Raw genomic sequence first — 18727 nt, 5'->3', positions numbered from 1 at the left:
GGTGTGTGTAATGTGTATGGTCTCTATGTCACACTCCTGCAGTAGCTCCATCTGGTTGTAACACTGCAGATGCCCAAATACCATTAAGATCAATGCTGTAGTTCTAGTGCTTCATATGGTTCTGACAATTAAAAAAAAAAATCTTAAATAGTGGCTTATGTAGAAAACCATGACAAGGTAGTCATTTGTGAAATCGCACATTGATGTGGACACGATCATATCTCAACGTAAAGCGCGTACTCAGTGTAAATTAATTACCAGCTGGTCATGTGGAGGAACTGTGAATCCCTGAAGCGGGCCGTGTTCACAGTTTAAGAATAACATTTAAATGACAAACAGTTTTACGAGTAAAGAGAGCAATGTTGAAATGCAACCTTATTTATAGCAACATTTACAAGATGCAAGAGTAAAGCACGCTCACGTGTTGTGATGTGTATAAACTCACCAAAATATGCACAAATGAAAAGACCAGGAAGTATATTTAAAATAAACACTTTATTCTTAATAGAATAAACAGATGCATGTATATCTTTTTATAATTTTACAAAATAAATTAAAACACCCCACCGTTCCCTTTAAATACATATTGCCAACACAATTATTAGAAACTTCAGGCACCAGTTCCGGCACACAAAGGCACGCTAATATTGTTACTTGTAAGACCTTGAAGAACAGATAATCCTGTGTCAATATCGCCCTCTTGTGGTCATTAAGATGCACCTCCACGTCCCCAGTGACCTGGATTAGTCTGTGCGAAACGATAAGGCTACAGTAGCAGTGTGACATTCACCAGGTTAATACCACGCTCCCGTTTCATATGTCCAGTATCGCCCGTGCCGCAAAGGGATGTTAACGTTTCGCATGTAAAATACGCGTGCGGTCACACGCACAATTCACAATTCAAATGTTTTAAACATTACACTAACATTCATTTAAGAATTTTATAAAAATCAAGTGTTAAAGATCATCCTTTGAAGCTTGTTGTGTGTGGTAAGTAATGCCCTTACACAGAGAGGGAGAGACTGGCGGTGAGGCCTTGTGTCTCCACGCTGTGCACACACGCAGCTGTCTGAGAGACACAGGTAAACGCACGGGACAGGCAAGCGGGGTGTTCTCTTCCCCCGCTGGGAGATCGCCACTGCTCCCCTGAGCAGCTGCGACTGGTCCAGTGTAGTTTTGGGGGGTTTTTTTATTTTAATTTTATTTTTTTTTAACATGCACATTTTCTTAAAAAAGCCTACCTTAAAGGCTTTTTAATAAAATTGCACAAGGCACAAAGTGAGATTTCCTATGCCGTTGCACAGGAGATATTATCAGCCCACGCTTATAAAAGCTGTAAAGACTTAGCACTTGGTGACTGCGTGTACGTCTGAACATCTTCTCTAGCACACCTGGATCTCAGCCATTAGAGTGAGGTAAACATGAATGCACTAGAGGAGGAAGCCCCTTCCCCTCCCAAAAACAGAGGAACACTCTCATCTCTGCTAAAGTACATGAATGAGAGCTCTGGCCTCTGTCAACACACAATAATCAGACTGGCCGAGTGGGGGGAGGGGTACAGAGTCCAGCCAAATCGAGGTGCGGGGGGTCTCAGTCGCCCACGTCAGCATCGCGGTCTCCGATCAGCCACAGGATGTGGAAACACAGCGCCAGGAAGCCCGTTCCCAGCAGGTCCCCCAGCGCCGTCAGGTACGGGATGGAGAAATTGTCCGGATCCATGCCCCGCCTCCACATCCAGTGCACCATCCAATCAGCGAGGTAGAGCAGGACCAGCACCTGGGGGGCGGGGCCCAGTTACTGTCTGTAAGTCCCAGCGCTCTGGTACGAAAGTGTGCGTTTATATGGTGTGTTTTATTTTATATTGTGTGTATAGCGTGTCATGTGTGTAATATGTGTGGTAGGAAAGTGTGTGTAAAGAGTGTGTGTACAGAGTGCGCCACTTCTGGGGACCTGACTGACGTGAACTTGAGGATCAGTGGGGATAGGATCAGTGACAACTGAATTACTGTAGCCACATGAAGTGTTGGTATGTGATTAGTGTGATGATGGTGGTGATTGTGTGGGGGATGTGGGGGGGGATGTGTGGATGTGATTAGTGTGATGATGGTGGTGATTGTGTGGGGGATGTGGGGGGGGATGTGTGGATGTGATTAGTGTGATGATGGTGGTGATTGTGTGGGGGATGTGGGGGGATGTGTGGATGTGATTAGTGTGATGGTGGTGGTGATTGTGTGGGGGATGTGGGGAATGTGTGGATGTGATTAGTGTGATGATGGTGGTGATTGTGTGGGGGATGTGGGGGGGATGTGTGGATGTGATTAGTGTGATGATGGTGGTGATTGTGTGGGGGATGTGGGGGGATGTGTGGATGTGATTAGTGTGATGGTGGTGGTGATTGTGTGGGGGATGTGTGGATGTGATTAGTGTGATGATGGTGGTGATTGTGTGGGGGATGGGTGGATGTGATTAGTGTGATGATGGTGGTGATTGTGTGGGGGATGTGTGGATGTGATTAGTGTGATGACGGTGGTGATTGTGTGGGGGATGTGGGGGGATGTGTGGATGTGATTAGTGTGATGATGGTGGTGATTGTGGGGGATGTGTGGATGTGATTAGTGTGATGATGGTGGTGATTGTGTGGGGGATGTGGGGGGATGTGTGGATGTGATTAGTGTGATGATGGTGGTGATTGTGTGGGGGATGTGGCGGGATGTGTGGATGTGATTAGTGTGATGATGGTGGTGATTGTGTGGGGGATGTGGGGGGATGTGTGGATGTGATTAGTGTGATGATGGTGGTGATTGTGTGGGGGATGTGGGGGGATGTGTGGATGTGATTAGTGTGATGGTGGTGGTGATTGAGTGGGGGATGTGTGGATGTGATTAGTGTGATGATGGTGGTGATTGTGTGGGGGATGGGTGGATGTGATTAGTGTGATGATGGTGGTGATTGAGTGGGGGATGTGGGGGGATGTGTGGATGTGATTAGTGTGATGGTGGTGATTGAGTGGGGGATGTGTGGATGTGATTAGTGTGATGATGGTGGTGATTGTGTGGGGGATGTGTGGATGTGATTAGTGTGATGGTGGTGGTGGTGGTGATTGTGTGGGGGATGTGGGGGGATGTGTGGATGTGATTAGTGTGGTGGTGGTGGTGATTGTGTGGGGGATGTGGGGGGATGTGTGGATGTGTGCGTGTACCCCCTCAGTCTCCCGGGGGCTCACCTGCAGCAGCGCTGCTGCCATGTAGAAGCCGATGAAGACGGAGGTGAGGGTGGTGTGGCCCGCCTGCATGGAGCTGATGGTGTAGAGGAAGACCAGGTGCCCCGGGACCACCAGGAGGAACAGGACCCGCGCAGAGCGAGAGTTCACTCCTGGACACGCGTACAGACAAATGCGCACACACACACACACATTTGGGCTCAAGATATTGTCCACATGGCAGTACACTGCATTAAACTAAAAGTTCACATTATTCTGTTTTTCAGAATGAAAGTTATGCTGCTAGATTTCCAACTTACTCTAGATGTACGCTGCTCGACATTAGAAACATTCAGCAAATGAACTGTTTCACTCATGACATTTTGTGATTTGACAGCCATAACACAGCAATGCCAGTCTGATAATCCTGTCCAGGAAGACAATCCCTTCTTTTACACGCTTAAACCTGCCAGCTTTGTTTCATTTCATCCTGGTCTGACCATATGAGAGTGCAGGAAACAGAGCATCGAGTGGGTTGGAGTATATATGACTGACACATGCAGTGTCCAATCGGAGAGAGCGACAGGGCTGGGCTCAGGCGTACCGGGGCTGAAGAAGGTGTGGCAGGGGCTGGGACAGCTGTGGCCCGCAGGGCTGGGCTCCATCATGGGGGTGTTACTCATGTGCAGGTAGGTGGAGATCCGGCTGGCCTGGACGGCCACAAGGTTACCGCCCACCCCTGCAAGAGCCAGGGAAATACACACACAGACCTGAGACACAGCCCTGTATGAACACCAGGGGGCAGTGTTCTGCACCCCTCAGGCACAGTACAGTGGCACTTCCGCATTGTGAAAAAGTGAAACTTTGAGGATATATATAAATATATATACACACAATGCAGAAGTGCCACAGTCAGAAACAGCATAGAACTGTACTCTGTGACTGGGGCGTGTCATCGCACAAAGACCAGTTCTTCACGCTAGAAGCACCGCCCTTTCGGATTTCCCAACAGATTCCCCTTTTAAGAATGCTGCTCCTTCTAACCCTTTAATACGTCATTCTATTGTCATTGTTCTTAACAGAACATTCCAAACATTCCCAACAACTTGCTCTTCAAATGATTTCCCACACTGTCACACATCGTACAGGAAGTGCCTGTTCTGCTTCCGATAAGGAAAAGCAGTGGAGCGAAGGAATTAAGAAACGAAAAAGGAAGTGGAGGAAGGTACCGTTGATGACGGGAGTGAAGACGGCCATTCCGGCGAAGTTGGGGTTGGTCATGGTGTTATCCAGAATGAGCCCTCCGATACTGGAGGAGGGGGGAAATAAGGTCGTCAGAAATACTTATGTAGACAAATAATCATGTGGCGCTACGTACAATAAAGTATTAGTCATCAGTGACGACAAAAATAATCATCAACAAACCGGTTGAGTTCAGCAGGTTTCAATCTTCATGGAGCATAGAGATCTGACAGGTCACCACGACAGCTGGCCTACCTGCTGATCGCCATGGCGATGATGACGGGCTCCCAGCCGGTGTACAGCACCTCGCGGGTGGACGGGACCCGGCGTGCGATCAGGAACCACAGCGGAGTCAGCGCCAGGAAGAACACACACACCAGCGGGTTGGCGTAGGCGTTGTCCTCTGCAAGAGCATCAGAAATCACAACAGAGAAATCACGCCAGAGAAATCACTGAGGATATCACAACAGAGAAATCACTGAGGATATCACACCAGAGAAATCACTGAGGATATCACACCAGAGAAATCACTCAGGATATCACACCAGATAAATCACTCAGGATATCGCACCAGGAAAACCACTCAGGATATCACACCAGCTGTATGAATGGGTTTATGATGCAACAATGAACTTATGATGTATTCCTGAACGTTAAAAACATGTTCTCCACTTCTGCACACTGCTCTAGATGAGAGTGTATGCCAGGTGACTACACGGGTGGATTGTAATAGGCTGCTGGATTTATATGCCCGTTAGCTACATGAATCTTGGCAATAGCTACATGAATCTTGGCACAAGCTACAAGAAGGCTGACACAAGTCTGCTTACAATAAGGTTACCCTCACTCTTGCGGATGTCTAGGAATGCTGTTAGACAGGTACTGCTGCTGACCTAGTTCTGTTCTCCTGCACTGCCTAACAGCATCTACTAACACACCAGAGATGTAAAGTAATGTAAAGTAAATTACTGTAATATAATATCATATACTACAGGTATAACCAAGGCCTAACAATGGTGTGGGGGCAAGCAGAAGTATTTGAACCCTTTAAGGAGCAAGATCACAAGTATGTGACTACAATTTTCTTCACTTAACATTCTAATGCTGATGCAACCATGACTACTGGTAACGGACAGGAATGCTGAGTTCTAGAACACTGACGTAGAATGCTCAAAATAACATTCCAAAAGACCTGCTCTTCAAAAACAAGGAGCCTAGTGATAGAAATGTAAAGATGTGGGGTAAGAGAGGGGTAGTATTAGATCTGTGGGGTAATAGAGGGGTAGTATTAGATCTGTGGTGTAATAGAGGGGTAGTATTAGATCTGTGGGGTAATAGAGGGGTAGTATTAGATCTGTGGGGTAATAGAGGGGTAGTATTAGATCTGTGGGGTAATAGAGGGGAGGTATAAGAGCCTTGGTTCTCACTTAGCTGCTCGTACAGGCCGGTGCTGATGCTTGCCAGCAGGGCCAGCGTAATGAGGTCACCCAGACTGGCAGCGATGGGCGTGGCTACGTTGTCCGGGTTGATGCCAAACCTCCTAGAGCCGATGATGACCCCGATCATTATCAGACCTGTTCAGAGAGCGGAGGAGGGGCCCCACATGAAGTAATGTGTTTGGGTACCCTCCATTGTAATTTTGGGGAGTTGGACAGCAACCAGGATCACCGGATATGGATGTAAATACCCTCAAAAAAGCTGAGTCAGCACTTTATCTTCATATTCATTGTTTTACTGTATTTCAATTCAATGTGCAAATGTAGTACAAAGCAAAAAGATAAAAAGTAGGGTTACTCTGCATTGTACTGTACACTCAGTGATCACTTTATTAGGTAGACCTGTACAGCAGCTTGTTAATGAAAATATTTAAATCAGCCAATCATGTGGCAGCAACTAAATGCATAAAATCATGCAGACATGGTCAAGAGGTTCAGTTGTTTTTTAGACCAAATCTCAGAATGGGGAAGAAATGTAACAGTAACACAAATAACCACACATTATAACAGTGGTATGCAGAAGAGCATCTCTGAACACACAACTGAAAGTTTCAACTTATCATTACACTCATTATTATTTTACCATTAACATATCATTTTGTGTTTTGACAGCAATCACACAGAAATGTCAGTCTAAAAATCCTGTCCAGGAAGACAGTCCCTTCCTTTTTATGTACTCAAACCTGCCTTGCCAGTTTTCTTTTGTTTAACTTTATCCTGGTTTGAGAACTGTGTGATGTTCAGAGCACATATTGACATATATAGGTCCAATATATTTACAAATGCTTGCTACCATCTGTAAAACCGCTATATATGACATAAGAGCCGTGTGACCTGAATATGTGACAGCCCTATAATTACACAAAAGCATGAATGAGACATTGTATTACCGAGCAGCAGAGAGGCAATGAACGCCGTGGCAACGCTGCTGGCACAGAGCAGCAAGGCGTGGTGGATGTCGAAATGACCCTCAGGAACCCAGCCGAACACCACGGCCGCCACGGACGCCATGAAGCCCACCACGGTGGCCTGGACCTGCAGGGGGAGAGGGGCGGTCAACAGGGCGTAGTTCAGGGGGCTCAAACTCATCGCCACGGAGGACAATGCGTATGGCGGTTTTCATTCCACCCGATTGATGCTGCCTTAAAGGTACAATAGGCAATTTCGGACTTGGAACGATCAAGAGAGGAATTGCAGCAACAAATGCCCTCAAACCACAACATTGTTTATCCCAAGCCTTCTCCTTGTGTCAACTGTGTATTTTGAAACCCGAATTTCACAGGCAGAGGGCGAGTCAACATGTTAGTGAGCCTTTTTCAATGATACAAAGGGATTACATTCACCTGAATGTAATTTAATTAAGAGATTACACTCACCTGAATGAGAGACATGTTCCCCACCACCAGCCTCCAGATATCAGCCCCGGTGTCCATCTGTCCAATGTTGGCCTGCAGGAGCCAGAGAGCAAAACTTTAGGCCGTACATCTGGCAGGAAATTAGGTCCCATGAGCATGTGGTGGTGAGTGATGCAACTTCCTGTCACGACTGAATGCTCCACTGTTTCTGCCCAGTGACAGTAGAGCAGGTAGAAGACCAATGTGCTCTGCCCTGCAGGGAAATATCCACCAATCAGCTGCCATTGTTCCATTGTTCCATACCTCATGATTGGTGGACCTGCTCTCTGGGGTTTCTACTTGAGGTGGACTGTTCTATGGTGAGGACACCAACTATCCATGCTTATTATATTATCCATTTCAAGACAGTCCTCAGCCTAGGGGGTATATCACAAAGCAGAATTACTGAGTTAGCCGGATACGTTCACCGAGTAGAACCCGGAACTCAAGGTTGCAGTTTTTTCAGAAAGTTTTTAGAACTTATCCAGCAAACTCGCTAATCCTGTGTCGTGCTATACCCCCCAGTTCCCTGTACAAATTGATTCTGGTTGTTTGCAGGTTGTTGCATATGTATGGTCTCTGGGAGGTGGGAATGTGCGTTGGTCTGTGGTCTGACTAATCCAGCCTGTTCTAGCAGTTTGACAGTGTCAATGTTCAACACACCACCAGACCACGTGCCAAGGAAAAGTCCTCTTTTTTTTTTTTTTTTGTGTTCAAACGTGAGAGACACGGTGACTTCCCTGGCGGAATTCAGTTTGCGTAACCTTTGTGAAGGAGAAGATTGTTTTTCTGGGTACGGAAGGTCTTGTCTTTGGAAGATTAACTGTTTTTCAACTGCTGTGGGAACAAGGCGGTTATGAAAACAGTTATAACTCTAGAGATACCTTGGGTTGCATCACATTAAACAACCGATGATACTCCTGCTGCTACCCTGATATTGGAGTCATTTATTTCCTGTTTTCAGGTTTTTAGCTCAAAGCATTTTTTCCGAGAGTGTATTAATGGAGAATAGAAATGTCCACCAGAAGAAGGGATTGGTGGTGAGTCCATGCCTGGCTGATACCAAATTTGGGGGTGCTGGGGTGTTGTGAGGTCACACTGACCCTGGCACAGCTGTGCGTTTATGTTGTCCTAATTTATTGGAGCAGATAACGGCCCAAGCTGCTGATCTGAGAACAGTGGTGCCCATGCGTCTGGGGCACGGTGACAGGGCAAAAACACCAAACCAACACCTCAACCAAACACAGCCATGAGTAGGAACCATGAAGCAGGGATCATCAAATCCAAGCCCGGCCCTGATTTTCCCATTAGTGCTACTTCTTGTCCAGACTTGCTTCAGCCCTGACCCCCAGGAAAAGGGAGGGTGGACACACCTGACTCCCAGGTAAAGGAGGGTGGACACACCTGACACCCAGGTAAAGGGAGGGTGGAAACACCTGACACCCAGGTAAAGGAGGGTGGACACACCTGACACCCAGGTAAAGGGAGGGTGGACACACCTGACACCCAGGTAAAGGGAGGGTGGACGCACCTGACACCCAGGTAAAGGGAGGGTGGACGCACCTGACACCCAGGTAAAGGGAGGGTGGACACACCTGACACCCAAGTAAAGGGAGGGTGGTCAAACCTGACTCCCAGGTAAAGGAGGGTGGTCAAACCTGACTCCCAGGTAAAGGGAGGGTGGAAAACCAGCAGTTTGCAGCCCACAAGGACTGTGATTTGATGATCCCTGCCACACAGCGTGTATAGTTCACTGGCAAAAATATGTTGCGCTAAACCAAACAGACCTGAGCAGAAACACGTCACGCTGAACCAAACAGCCCTCTCTGGCTGACCTCCCTGACTGGAGCCGCAGGGCTCCACACACACGTAATGAAGTCTATGGCCGTGCTGAGGGGGGGGTGGGGTGGTACCTTTGCCCTCACACCCTGTGACTGAGATAAGGAGCCCTGTACATTGCTTCACACCTTCAATAACACCGTTTCCATGCTCTGCGACACATGGGAACCATAACTTAAGCTGATTAGGTAAAAATGGTAAATGTCTGCATTTATATAGTGCCTTTATCCAAAGTGGTGTACAATTGCTGCTTCTCATTCACCCATTCACACACCCACACCGACAGAGGTTGGCTGCCTTTCAAGGCACCAACCAGCTCATCAGGAACAATTGGGGATTAGGTGTCTTGCTCAGGGACACATTGACACACCCAAAGCGGGATAAAACCGGCAACCCTGTGTGTATAAGACCAGGGTGGGTACAGAGGTAAATATGGAGCTGTGAGTCAGCAGGATGCAGGCCCCACTCCAGGACCTGTCTGAGCAGCTAAACGCACCAAATCCGCTTGCTGAAGAGGGGGATGTTACAGCGGCTGTACAAGTTATACAGCTAGGGGCTGTAACACGAAGAAGGATTACTGAGTTAGCTGAATATCTGCCTCAAGTAAAACCTCCCAAATGGACTGTAGTAAAAAGAGCTGCTCCGGGTTTAACTCGAGGAATACCAACCAGGGACTTGTATCACAAAGCAGGATTACTAAATTAGCTGGATAACTGTGCTCAGTAAAACCCGAACCAGCTCTATTTACTTTAGTCAATGTTCAAGTTGCACGAGGGTTCCAGGTTTAACTTTGTGTACTTATCCAGCTAACTCTTGTAATCCTGCTTAATGATACAGGCCTCTGGATGCTCCAGAATGGGAGGGCGATAGCGATGTTAATAATAACCAGGGAGCGGCACTGCGGTATAGTGGTTAGCTAACTGGATTGGAACTGGGAGGTTTCAGGTTCAGTTCCAAGGTGGGGCACAGCCAGGTGTACTCAAAAGATATTGAACCTGAATTTCTTCAGTAAATATCCTGTAGTATAAATGTATTGCATGTGAAATGTAATCTGCTTTGCTCTGAATAAATGGATACACGTGAAAGATAAAAAATAATAAAAAGAAAAACTAATATAAAAAATATATATAATCTAAAATAATATTTACAGTATATGGGACTCTTAAAATGGGGCAGTCAGAAGTTTTCAATAAATGCATACAAACAAACAAACACAAGAAACGCAGCACAAGCAATAGAAACACAATACAAACAGTACATGCAACCTGGGACAATAAAAAGAGAATCAAAAGCAAGATGAACAATGCTTATAAAACCCTGAAAAGTAGAAAGGTTCCGAGCAGCCCTGATTCAACACCGGTGGCCTGTCTCGCTCTTCCAGTTGGAGAAGTGGGCGATTTATGTAATCAATTGCAACAGGAGAAGGGACCATAATTCCCTCAAGGAATTGCATAACCCGGAGAGAGAGGAAACTAAAGCAATCATTCTTCACACCAAGCTGGTGCGAGCCTCAGCGATAAACTTTTAAAAGGCCCTGTGCACTATCAGAGGAGATGTGTGAGTCATAACATTTAATAACATGCTCAATCTTCTCTCATCGCCTAACTCTGCACATAAAGCCACACTAACAGTCACCTACTTGCTGTGTTTGTTTTTTGTTTTTCTCCTTTTTATCCCAGCACATCACAGTGTCACAGCCAAAAGTGACAGACACTCCCAGCACATCACAGTGTCACAGCCAAAAGTCACAGAAACTCCCAGCACATCACAGTGTCACAGCCAAAAGTGACAGACACTCCCAGCACATAACAGTGTCACAGCCAAAAGTGACAGAAACTTCCAGCACATCACAGTGTCACAGCCAAAAGTGACAGACACTCCCAGCACATAACAGTGTCACAGCCAAAAGTGACAGAAACTTCCAGCACATCACAGTGTCACAGCCAAAAGTCACAGAAACTCCCAGCACATCACAGTGTCACAGCCAAAAGTGACAGAAACTCCCAGCACATCACAGTGTCACAGCCAAAAGTGACAGACACTCCCAGCACATCAGTGTCACAGCCAAAAGTGACAGACACTCCCAGCACATCACAGTGTCACAGCCAAAAGTCACAGAAACTCCCAGCACATCGCAGCAATGCAGCTGAAAACCTCTTCTCATGGCCTGTGCCTTCCAAGTGCCAAGGTTAGGCCTCATCGGCCATGAGATGTGCGGGAAAGCACTTGAAGGTCCACTCTGGAAAAGGACGCTGCCCACGACAACCTGAGCGGGAATGAGGTTATTCCCGTGGGAGGGAGACCTCTGCCCCCACCCCACTGAGCTAACCCCCCTCCAGGTGCTCCGCAGTTAACCTTCCAAACCACCGCCACGCACCATCCATAAATCACACTCCACACACAAACCTCTTTCATCCACCAACAAACTGAGGCACTAAACTACAGCCTGCTGTGATGCACTATAAACACAACCCTGTGTTCCTGAAACGTGGATAAATAAGCATTAAATGTGCTTGTACAGCCCTGATAAGTGCTCCTCGAGTTGCTGCACAATTAATGATGACTACGGAGTCAGACAAGAGCAGGGTGACCTCATCAACAGGTAGCATCAGGCCACTAAATCACTGTTAGCATTGGTTGCTAAACAGACAAAGCAATACAATAATTTTTTTGCCACCCAACCCATTTTCCTCCAATTTTCTCTACCGGATTTTGTATTGCCAGGCATGCCTGGATGTGCCACTGCTCCACTCGCCAGCCCCATGAACAGAGCACTGCAAATATGATATAAGAATAATAATAAGCTTTTTGTTATATGCTTACTCCTCTGACTCCTTACCAAGCTGGGGGAGTGAGGATGGGGGGCGGCATGCCATTAAGAGAAACCAATGCTAAGGTAACCTGAGGAGTCCTGACCCATTTAAAATGACTGATGTGATTTCTTTGGTGCTTACTTGGGTTTCTAACAGTGAGTCAGGAGAACACTGTTCGTCTTCTGTGAATCTGTACGCGTGGCATCTAAAAAAATGAAATTGCTTAATAAATAATGCATGAATGAATTAATAGTGTTCTCCTACACTGTCACTCTGGATGAGAAGGCTGGGCCGGTGTGGGTTGTTTTGCATTAATTCTGTTTTTAACAGTGCAGTTTTCAATCGCTATGGTAACAAGATAAACTATTTGAAAGCATTAAAACTCACGGTTCCATCTGCAAAACCTATTTTAAGATGAAGTGTCCTTTTCACGGCAAGGGTCCAGCAAACCAAATGCATAATAATGCAATTCTAAAAACGTGCTAACTAAAAGCAGGATTGAGAAATGCCGATAGAATGTCCATTGTTAATTTCTCTGGGGGAATTATCATTGCTGTCTGTTTCGCCGCTGCATACGTGTACAAAAGAACGTGTACATATGAATGCTACTACCTACATGTTGTATGTTTGTTCATGAAGAGCCCATGTATGAAGTCCTCTGACCAGTATCGGTAATCCTATTGCACAGTAAAGGTGTGAACAAAAACTTCAGCTGAATATAGAATTGACTAGTGGTATGGTATTAAAGTAACGACTGAGAAGCAATGTAGCTAATGACATTACATTTCCAACAGTGTATAGTTTGTTAGGTTTTCATAAAACATAGCATTTTTTTGGCAAAAACTGTTCTTGAGATTTTATGGCCAAAAAGTTTTGTTTTAAGACATCTTACAACAAATTTGCGATGACTACATCTGAATAGAGGACTTATTTTAGGGGACTTCCAAGGAATCTCTCATCTATCCAGCCTCTAGTATTCTCGAGTGAATATTTCTGAGGCAATAGAGGGTGTTTTCATCGCCATGACCCCAATTTATATTACTGATCAAATACAGTCTCAAAATATTGTATTATTATTCAGTATGGTTAGAAATAAGGAGCAAGCCTGCTTTTGAATAATAAATAGCGTGCAAAATGCGTTTGATGGGGGTTTGGTATTTGACAAAAGCATCAATAATTAGACCACAATGAATGTATTAGTATACAAGATGTCATTATTGTGATTATTGTACTTCTTTTTGTACAATCTTTTTGACCTGTTGCTATTTGAGGAGACCACAAGGAGAGGGAGAGGCAGGGGCAGGGTGACAGGCGAGTGGAAGTGCAAACACTTTTTTTTTCAGAATAAGAAGTGCTCTAAACTTTAAGCAAAATACAGTATTTTACATGTCATAATATCATAATATCATTTAGTTTCCATTCATCATGTCATTTTGGAGTCTCCAAATGTCCCTTTTGGAAAACTGCCCAGACATAGCTTAGAAAAAACTATGCAAAATGTTTGGTGATATTCTCAGCAAATTTTAAAGGGGATTCGTCCAGGTTGGCTGTGGCTCCATTGTGTTTCTATGTGCACCAGGCACTGCCACAATAATCTGTATCCACTCAAAAACAGAAAAATGTTGCAGCAAGAAAAAAATCTGGCCAGATCTGACCAGACAGGTAAGTGACCGTAATGTGATGTTGAGATAATGAGATGTATCCAGGTAAGTGAATGAAAGTGAGGTTGAGGCAGCCAGGGTGGACACTCACAGCAGTGGACAGCCTGGAGGCCAGGGTCATCTCCAGGTTCCCTTTGAGGCCGAGCAGAGCTGGCACCAGGATGAAGACCTCAGTCACATCCTTAAACACCGTCCAGTGCTGCAATCGCAAACAGAGAACAAATACTGTACATCCTTAAACACGTTAAACCCACTCAGACAAACAAAACACACACGCAAGTACACAAAAACCACACAGACATGCAGACATGACCAGGTGTGTGTATCCAACACTTCAATCAGAGGGGACTGCATCTGTCACACGATTCACATTGAGATACAGCAGAAATGCTGAGAGTCTGGACCTATGCACTTCAAAATGGAGTCCAAGTATGTGGTACAATCTCAGGATTCTGCTATATAGTTATTACCGTTATTGCAAAAGCTTGCAACACCTCTGAGTTTTTAAGGTACCGAGAACACAAGCTACCAACCACTTCAACAACACAATCTGCCAGTATAATCACACTTAATTATCCATCCATCCATCCATTATCCTAACCCGCTTATCCTGAACAGGGTCGCAGGGGGCTGGAGCCTATCCCAGCATACATTAGGCGAAAGGCAGGAATACACCATGGACAGGTCGCCAGTCCATCGCAGGGCACACACACCATTCACTCACACACTCAAGTTAGACTCTCCAATCAGCCTAACCTGCATGTCTTTGGACTGTGGGAGGAAACCGGAGTACCCGGAGGAAACCAACGCAAACACAGGGAGAACATGCAAACGCCACACAGAGAGGCCCCGGCCGACGGGGATTCGAACCCAGAACCTCCTTGCTGTGAGGCGGCAGTGCTACTGCACCATCCGTGCCGCCACACTTACTTATCTTCATAAAAAATCCAACAATGTCAATTCTCACATTAAAATGATCTTGTTTGTCATGATGACTATTCTTCTTCTTCCTGCCAGGAAAGCATGTTATGGTCTCTGTTTTGCAGAATCGGACTCGATTCCAATTAATATAATTCAATGCACAACACTAAAATGGCCATAACGGTCCCGAAGTGACTTACAAGGAATTCACTGAATTTGAGTTAATTTCCTGAACTGGCTGAGCAGATATGGAATTGGCCCCCAACCCTGGTGTCTTGTTGCCATTGGGTCTTTCTTCACTGATGTCTCCCTTGAGCCTTCTAATAAGAAAACACTACACTGGAACACTATACTCTGGAACAGTCACATTTTACTTGGCTGTTGGAAAGCTGGAAAGCTGTACTTGCCACCAGATATCAGAAACGGCTATGTAGGATGAGAAACCACATTCGAGCAAACCCACAAAAACAGGAAGGAGAAGATAACTGGCTGACACGGATGGGTAAGTTTCAGGTTTCGTGGTTTCAGGTTTTTCGGCATAACCAACCTGAAAAAATGTATGTAGGCTACACATCCCTTAGGGCAGTCTCATCTAGGCCAGGTTAGGAAAGACAGGTATCATTTTCACACACAGATCTAAAAGGTGGCTAAAGATAAAGGGATTTGGAGAGATGACATGTCAGGTAGCAGTCAAATTTCATTCGGGGGTCCCCAAATGAAAGTGGAATAACAGCATTAAAAAAATTACACCTAAAATAACTTTTTTACAGCAGGCTTATTTCAGTAACCCAGTTAGACCAGCACCAAATGCGACAATATAATTTTGTCCCGGGCCTGAGAATTCATAGCTGCAACCCTGGTGGAGAGGGTAGATAGACTGCCCTTGTCTCACCATTCCAGTTTTTAACATTAATCCAAGCCATGCCTGTTTACTTCACAAGACAGACTCGATTGTAGACTATGCTATAGTTGCGGTCAACCCAAAATTGCTGTGTGTGGGACAGTCTATAACAGATAGTTTACATTTCAATGTTTTCTCCTTTACTGGAAAGTGTATTTCTGGGGCAACTGGGCTCAGCCTATAATTTTCCAGTTCCACTCCCACAACATTCATTTCACTCATTATTGTGGATTCTTGGGTCAGCAGCAAAATGCAGTATCAGCACAGTAGTAATTCACAGGGGTTAAACATACACATACACACACAAACACAAACACAAACACAAACACACACACACACACACACACACAGGGGAACATGACATTTGTTATTCCTATTGTCTAACGCTGCCCTTTTTAACATAGAGTTATTTTATAGACCAAATATGCTACACTCTCAGAAATAAAGGTAATAGCATTAGTGTTTTTTTGTTCTGCAAGAAATACATTTTCAAAATGTCCTGCAAGTACAATAATGTTCTATTAGGAGACTAAGAAACATCTTTTACAAGCAAAAAGATGGTGCACCCTAAGTCGCCAGACACGAATAACAAGATAAGCAGCTACACACTCACCTGAACAATGTCCAAAACCATGCCGGCGGCTACCATCCCGAACCCGGCGAGCAGGAAGGGAAACAGAATCTGAATCCCAATGGAGAAGGTGCTCTCCTTCGGAATGCTCTGCCTGTCGGGGTCTCCGCTGCCCCAAGCCTGGTCGGCGCCATGCTCCAGGAGAGTGTCATCCTCACACTCGCCCTTGTCGTTGGCACTGCAGTCGAAGACCGTCTCAGACCTCTCCCCGGATGACTCGGTTTGCCCAGAGACGCAGGTCAAAACAGCCAGCTCGTAGTCCTCTGCACCTTGTGGGCACTCCGCCTGACTATCCGTTGTGACTTGGTGGACCGAGCCATTTGAAAGGGGGAACGCCAGGTGGTCACTTTGGCCTTTCGTTTTTAATGAACCAGAGGACATAATTGTGCAATTTTTCCATTAACCAACAAGGACTGCATGAAATAAAAAATGTTGCTTTTAAATATGAAAAAAGCGCAGTTTGCTTCGAGATAGTAAAGGGCCTTTAATTTGTAGTAAATAAAACCAACTTAGTTAACGGAGATTTTTTAATTAAAAATAATTTGCCCTTACAAACGAAATAATCCGATTTTACCCCATTGCTTCTGAGAAAGTGGGCTGAATGCACGTTCCGTCCGCGTGAAAATCTTAATTATGCATGTTGGAAGCGCAGACTTGCGGTCCTTCATTATCCAGTGCACATATAAGTATTTTTTTAAAGGCTCAAAGAAGAATAAGTGGCTCGCGTTAATATTGTCCGTTGCGTGATGAAAAACAACATCCCAATGTGACGGATGTGGAGATTTCACAAAATGTTTCCTTGTCGTACTTTCCTGCCAGCTGCTGCTGCACTGCAAGAGCAGATCCTGTATACAGTGGTCGAATCCCTTAAATTTTGAGAAACTGGCCGAATTTGTTCTAACCGCCGATTGGTCTAACCAAAAACCCTTCCATAATTCATTTGAGATACCACTCACATTACTTCCCTTCCTCGGCGGGATATGAAGTTCCTGTGATGACGTATATGTAGAAAACACAAGAAGTTCCGGTGAGTGAATACTGTGTTCATCAATAGTAAAGGTAGACTTGGATTGTGAAGCACAACAACAAAGTCGTATCTTCTTATTATACACGAATTATTGTTTCCTCCGTGAATGGGTCGCAAACCACAGAGCTATGCAACCACCTCAGCACTGTGGGGTTCTTCTGGTTACAGGAGTCTCCACAGGCAGCTGACGTCTCACCGTACTCCACGTGGCAAAGCACCTAACATAAAATTACGTGATGCTTCGGTAATTGTTGGCCTGGGTGACGTGTAGTCATCTAACAGCATTCCTTTGGTTCCTCATTCTACAAAATAAATTACTTTGTCTTAATTCCTTGAAAAATGCTCAAGTCAGTTACATCACGCGACAATCACATGAGGACCATCGGATAAATAACATACTACACGAACGGTCTTCTTTAAAACAGCCTTATGTAAAACAACTACCAGTCAGTAATATTCTCCCAAGTAGAGACCAAATGACCGCACAATGTAGCAATAATAATAATAATAGTAATTCGGTAGTAATGTTGAAACTGTACTGCATTGTCCTCCTACATTACAGACATTGCCCTGTATTTATTACATTTATCAACCAACCCATCTGCCTCGCTCATACATTACATCATAACATCAAGGAGGACTGCGAATATACAGGACACATACCAGAGGACAGGCAGTATAGCACAGTCTAACAACCTAAATGTTCCGTAAAACAACATTCAATCTGTGACTTAAGCCATTCAGATATAGCTACAACTACCTGTAATTTTTGCAGGAGTCCAAAAAGACACGAACACTCCGGCATAAATCAGTTGACTAGAAACACGTCATGACCAACCGGATTCCTTTGAACAGTGAGTCTGCGATTCGTGATTTGGTTGTGATTTTTCATGTGGTAGTCCAGGATGAAACTATAGACTAACGTTGGTCTATCAAATCCTGTTGAAATTGTCTACAGCCCGTCTGTCCCCAGCAGCATGTCAAATTATTTTGCTACAAAGGAAGTAACTAAAGAGGCGGGCAAATACTGACGTGAACATTACAACCGCATACACAGAAATCTCTTGCCCGTAAAGTGCGACCAGTTAATGAGTATCTGGATTACTGCCGTGTTTCTGACGCCTGCCAACTTGTTTTTAAAAGGTAGACTGTGCATGAATGAAAGTAAACTATGTAACCTACTTTAACTCTACGATTGAATGGAAGTCCTATTTGTGAATTATAATTTGGTCAAAGTGCAACAATCCCAAGTATTCATACTGTCATCAAAGATGATTGAAAACAGACGTGGCTCAATCTCAATACAGTTCGTGTTTGATATAGTTCGGAAGGAAAAGCAAAACAACCAATCATCATTGGCGTTTGTGTGTGCAGCAGGGGTGCACAGCAATGGCCGATCGGCTTCAGGATTTTGTGAACCGGCATAATTTCTGGAACTGTCAGAAAAATAAATTACGGTAATTTGTTGGAACAAAAACCAGCTCGCAGACCAGACCTCCAGGACCGTAGTTGTGCACCCCTGGTCTGGAGGCTATGACAGCAAATAATATTGTGTCATTAATCCACATTTTTTTTGTGTTAAATGTCCTCACATTTATATATA

At 45.0% G+C, this 18727-nt stretch overlaps 1 protein-coding gene across 1 annotated transcript; it reads right to left on the bottom strand.

Moving 5' to 3' along the window:
• Nucleotides 1-476: 476 nt before the first annotated feature.
• Nucleotides 477-18131, bottom strand: LOC133138821 (solute carrier family 41 member 1-like). Its single transcript, XM_061257902.1, has 11 exons — nt 17885-18131; nt 16080-17426; nt 13736-13843; nt 7314-7385; nt 6828-6972; nt 5869-6015; nt 4697-4844; nt 4429-4508; nt 3804-3938; nt 3224-3372; nt 477-1776 (listed from the first exon to the last, which is right to left on the bottom strand). The coding sequence occupies exons 2-11, from the start codon at nt 16476-16478 to the stop codon at nt 1591-1593; spliced, it is 1569 nt and encodes a 522-aa protein (XP_061113886.1). The 5' UTR covers nt 16479-17426; nt 17885-18131; the 3' UTR covers nt 477-1590.
• Between the last annotated feature and the right edge of the window lie 596 nt (nt 18132-18727).

This window comes from Conger conger, chromosome 10 (genome assembly GCF_963514075.1).
Source record: "Conger conger chromosome 10, fConCon1.1, whole genome shotgun sequence".
NCBI classification, from domain to species: Eukaryota; Metazoa; Chordata; class Actinopteri; order Anguilliformes; family Congridae; genus Conger; species Conger conger.
This window is presented reverse-complemented; position numbering and strand designations above follow the sequence as displayed.

Excerpts from the sequence above, each read along its gene's own strand:
- LOC133138821 (XM_061257902.1), bottom strand. The coding sequence starts at position 16,478 with ATGTCCTCTGGTTCATTAAAAACGAAAGGCCAAAGTGACCACCTGGCG. Across the intron at positions 3,939-4,428 it reads CTTCACTCCCGTCATCAACG|GGGTGGGCGGTAACCTTGTG; the intron begins GTACCTTCCTCC and ends TGGCTCTTGCAG. Across the intron at positions 3,373-3,803 it reads CCACACCTTCTTCAGCCCCG|GAGTGAACTCTCGCTCTGCG; the intron begins GTACGCCTGAGC and ends ACGCGTGTCCAG.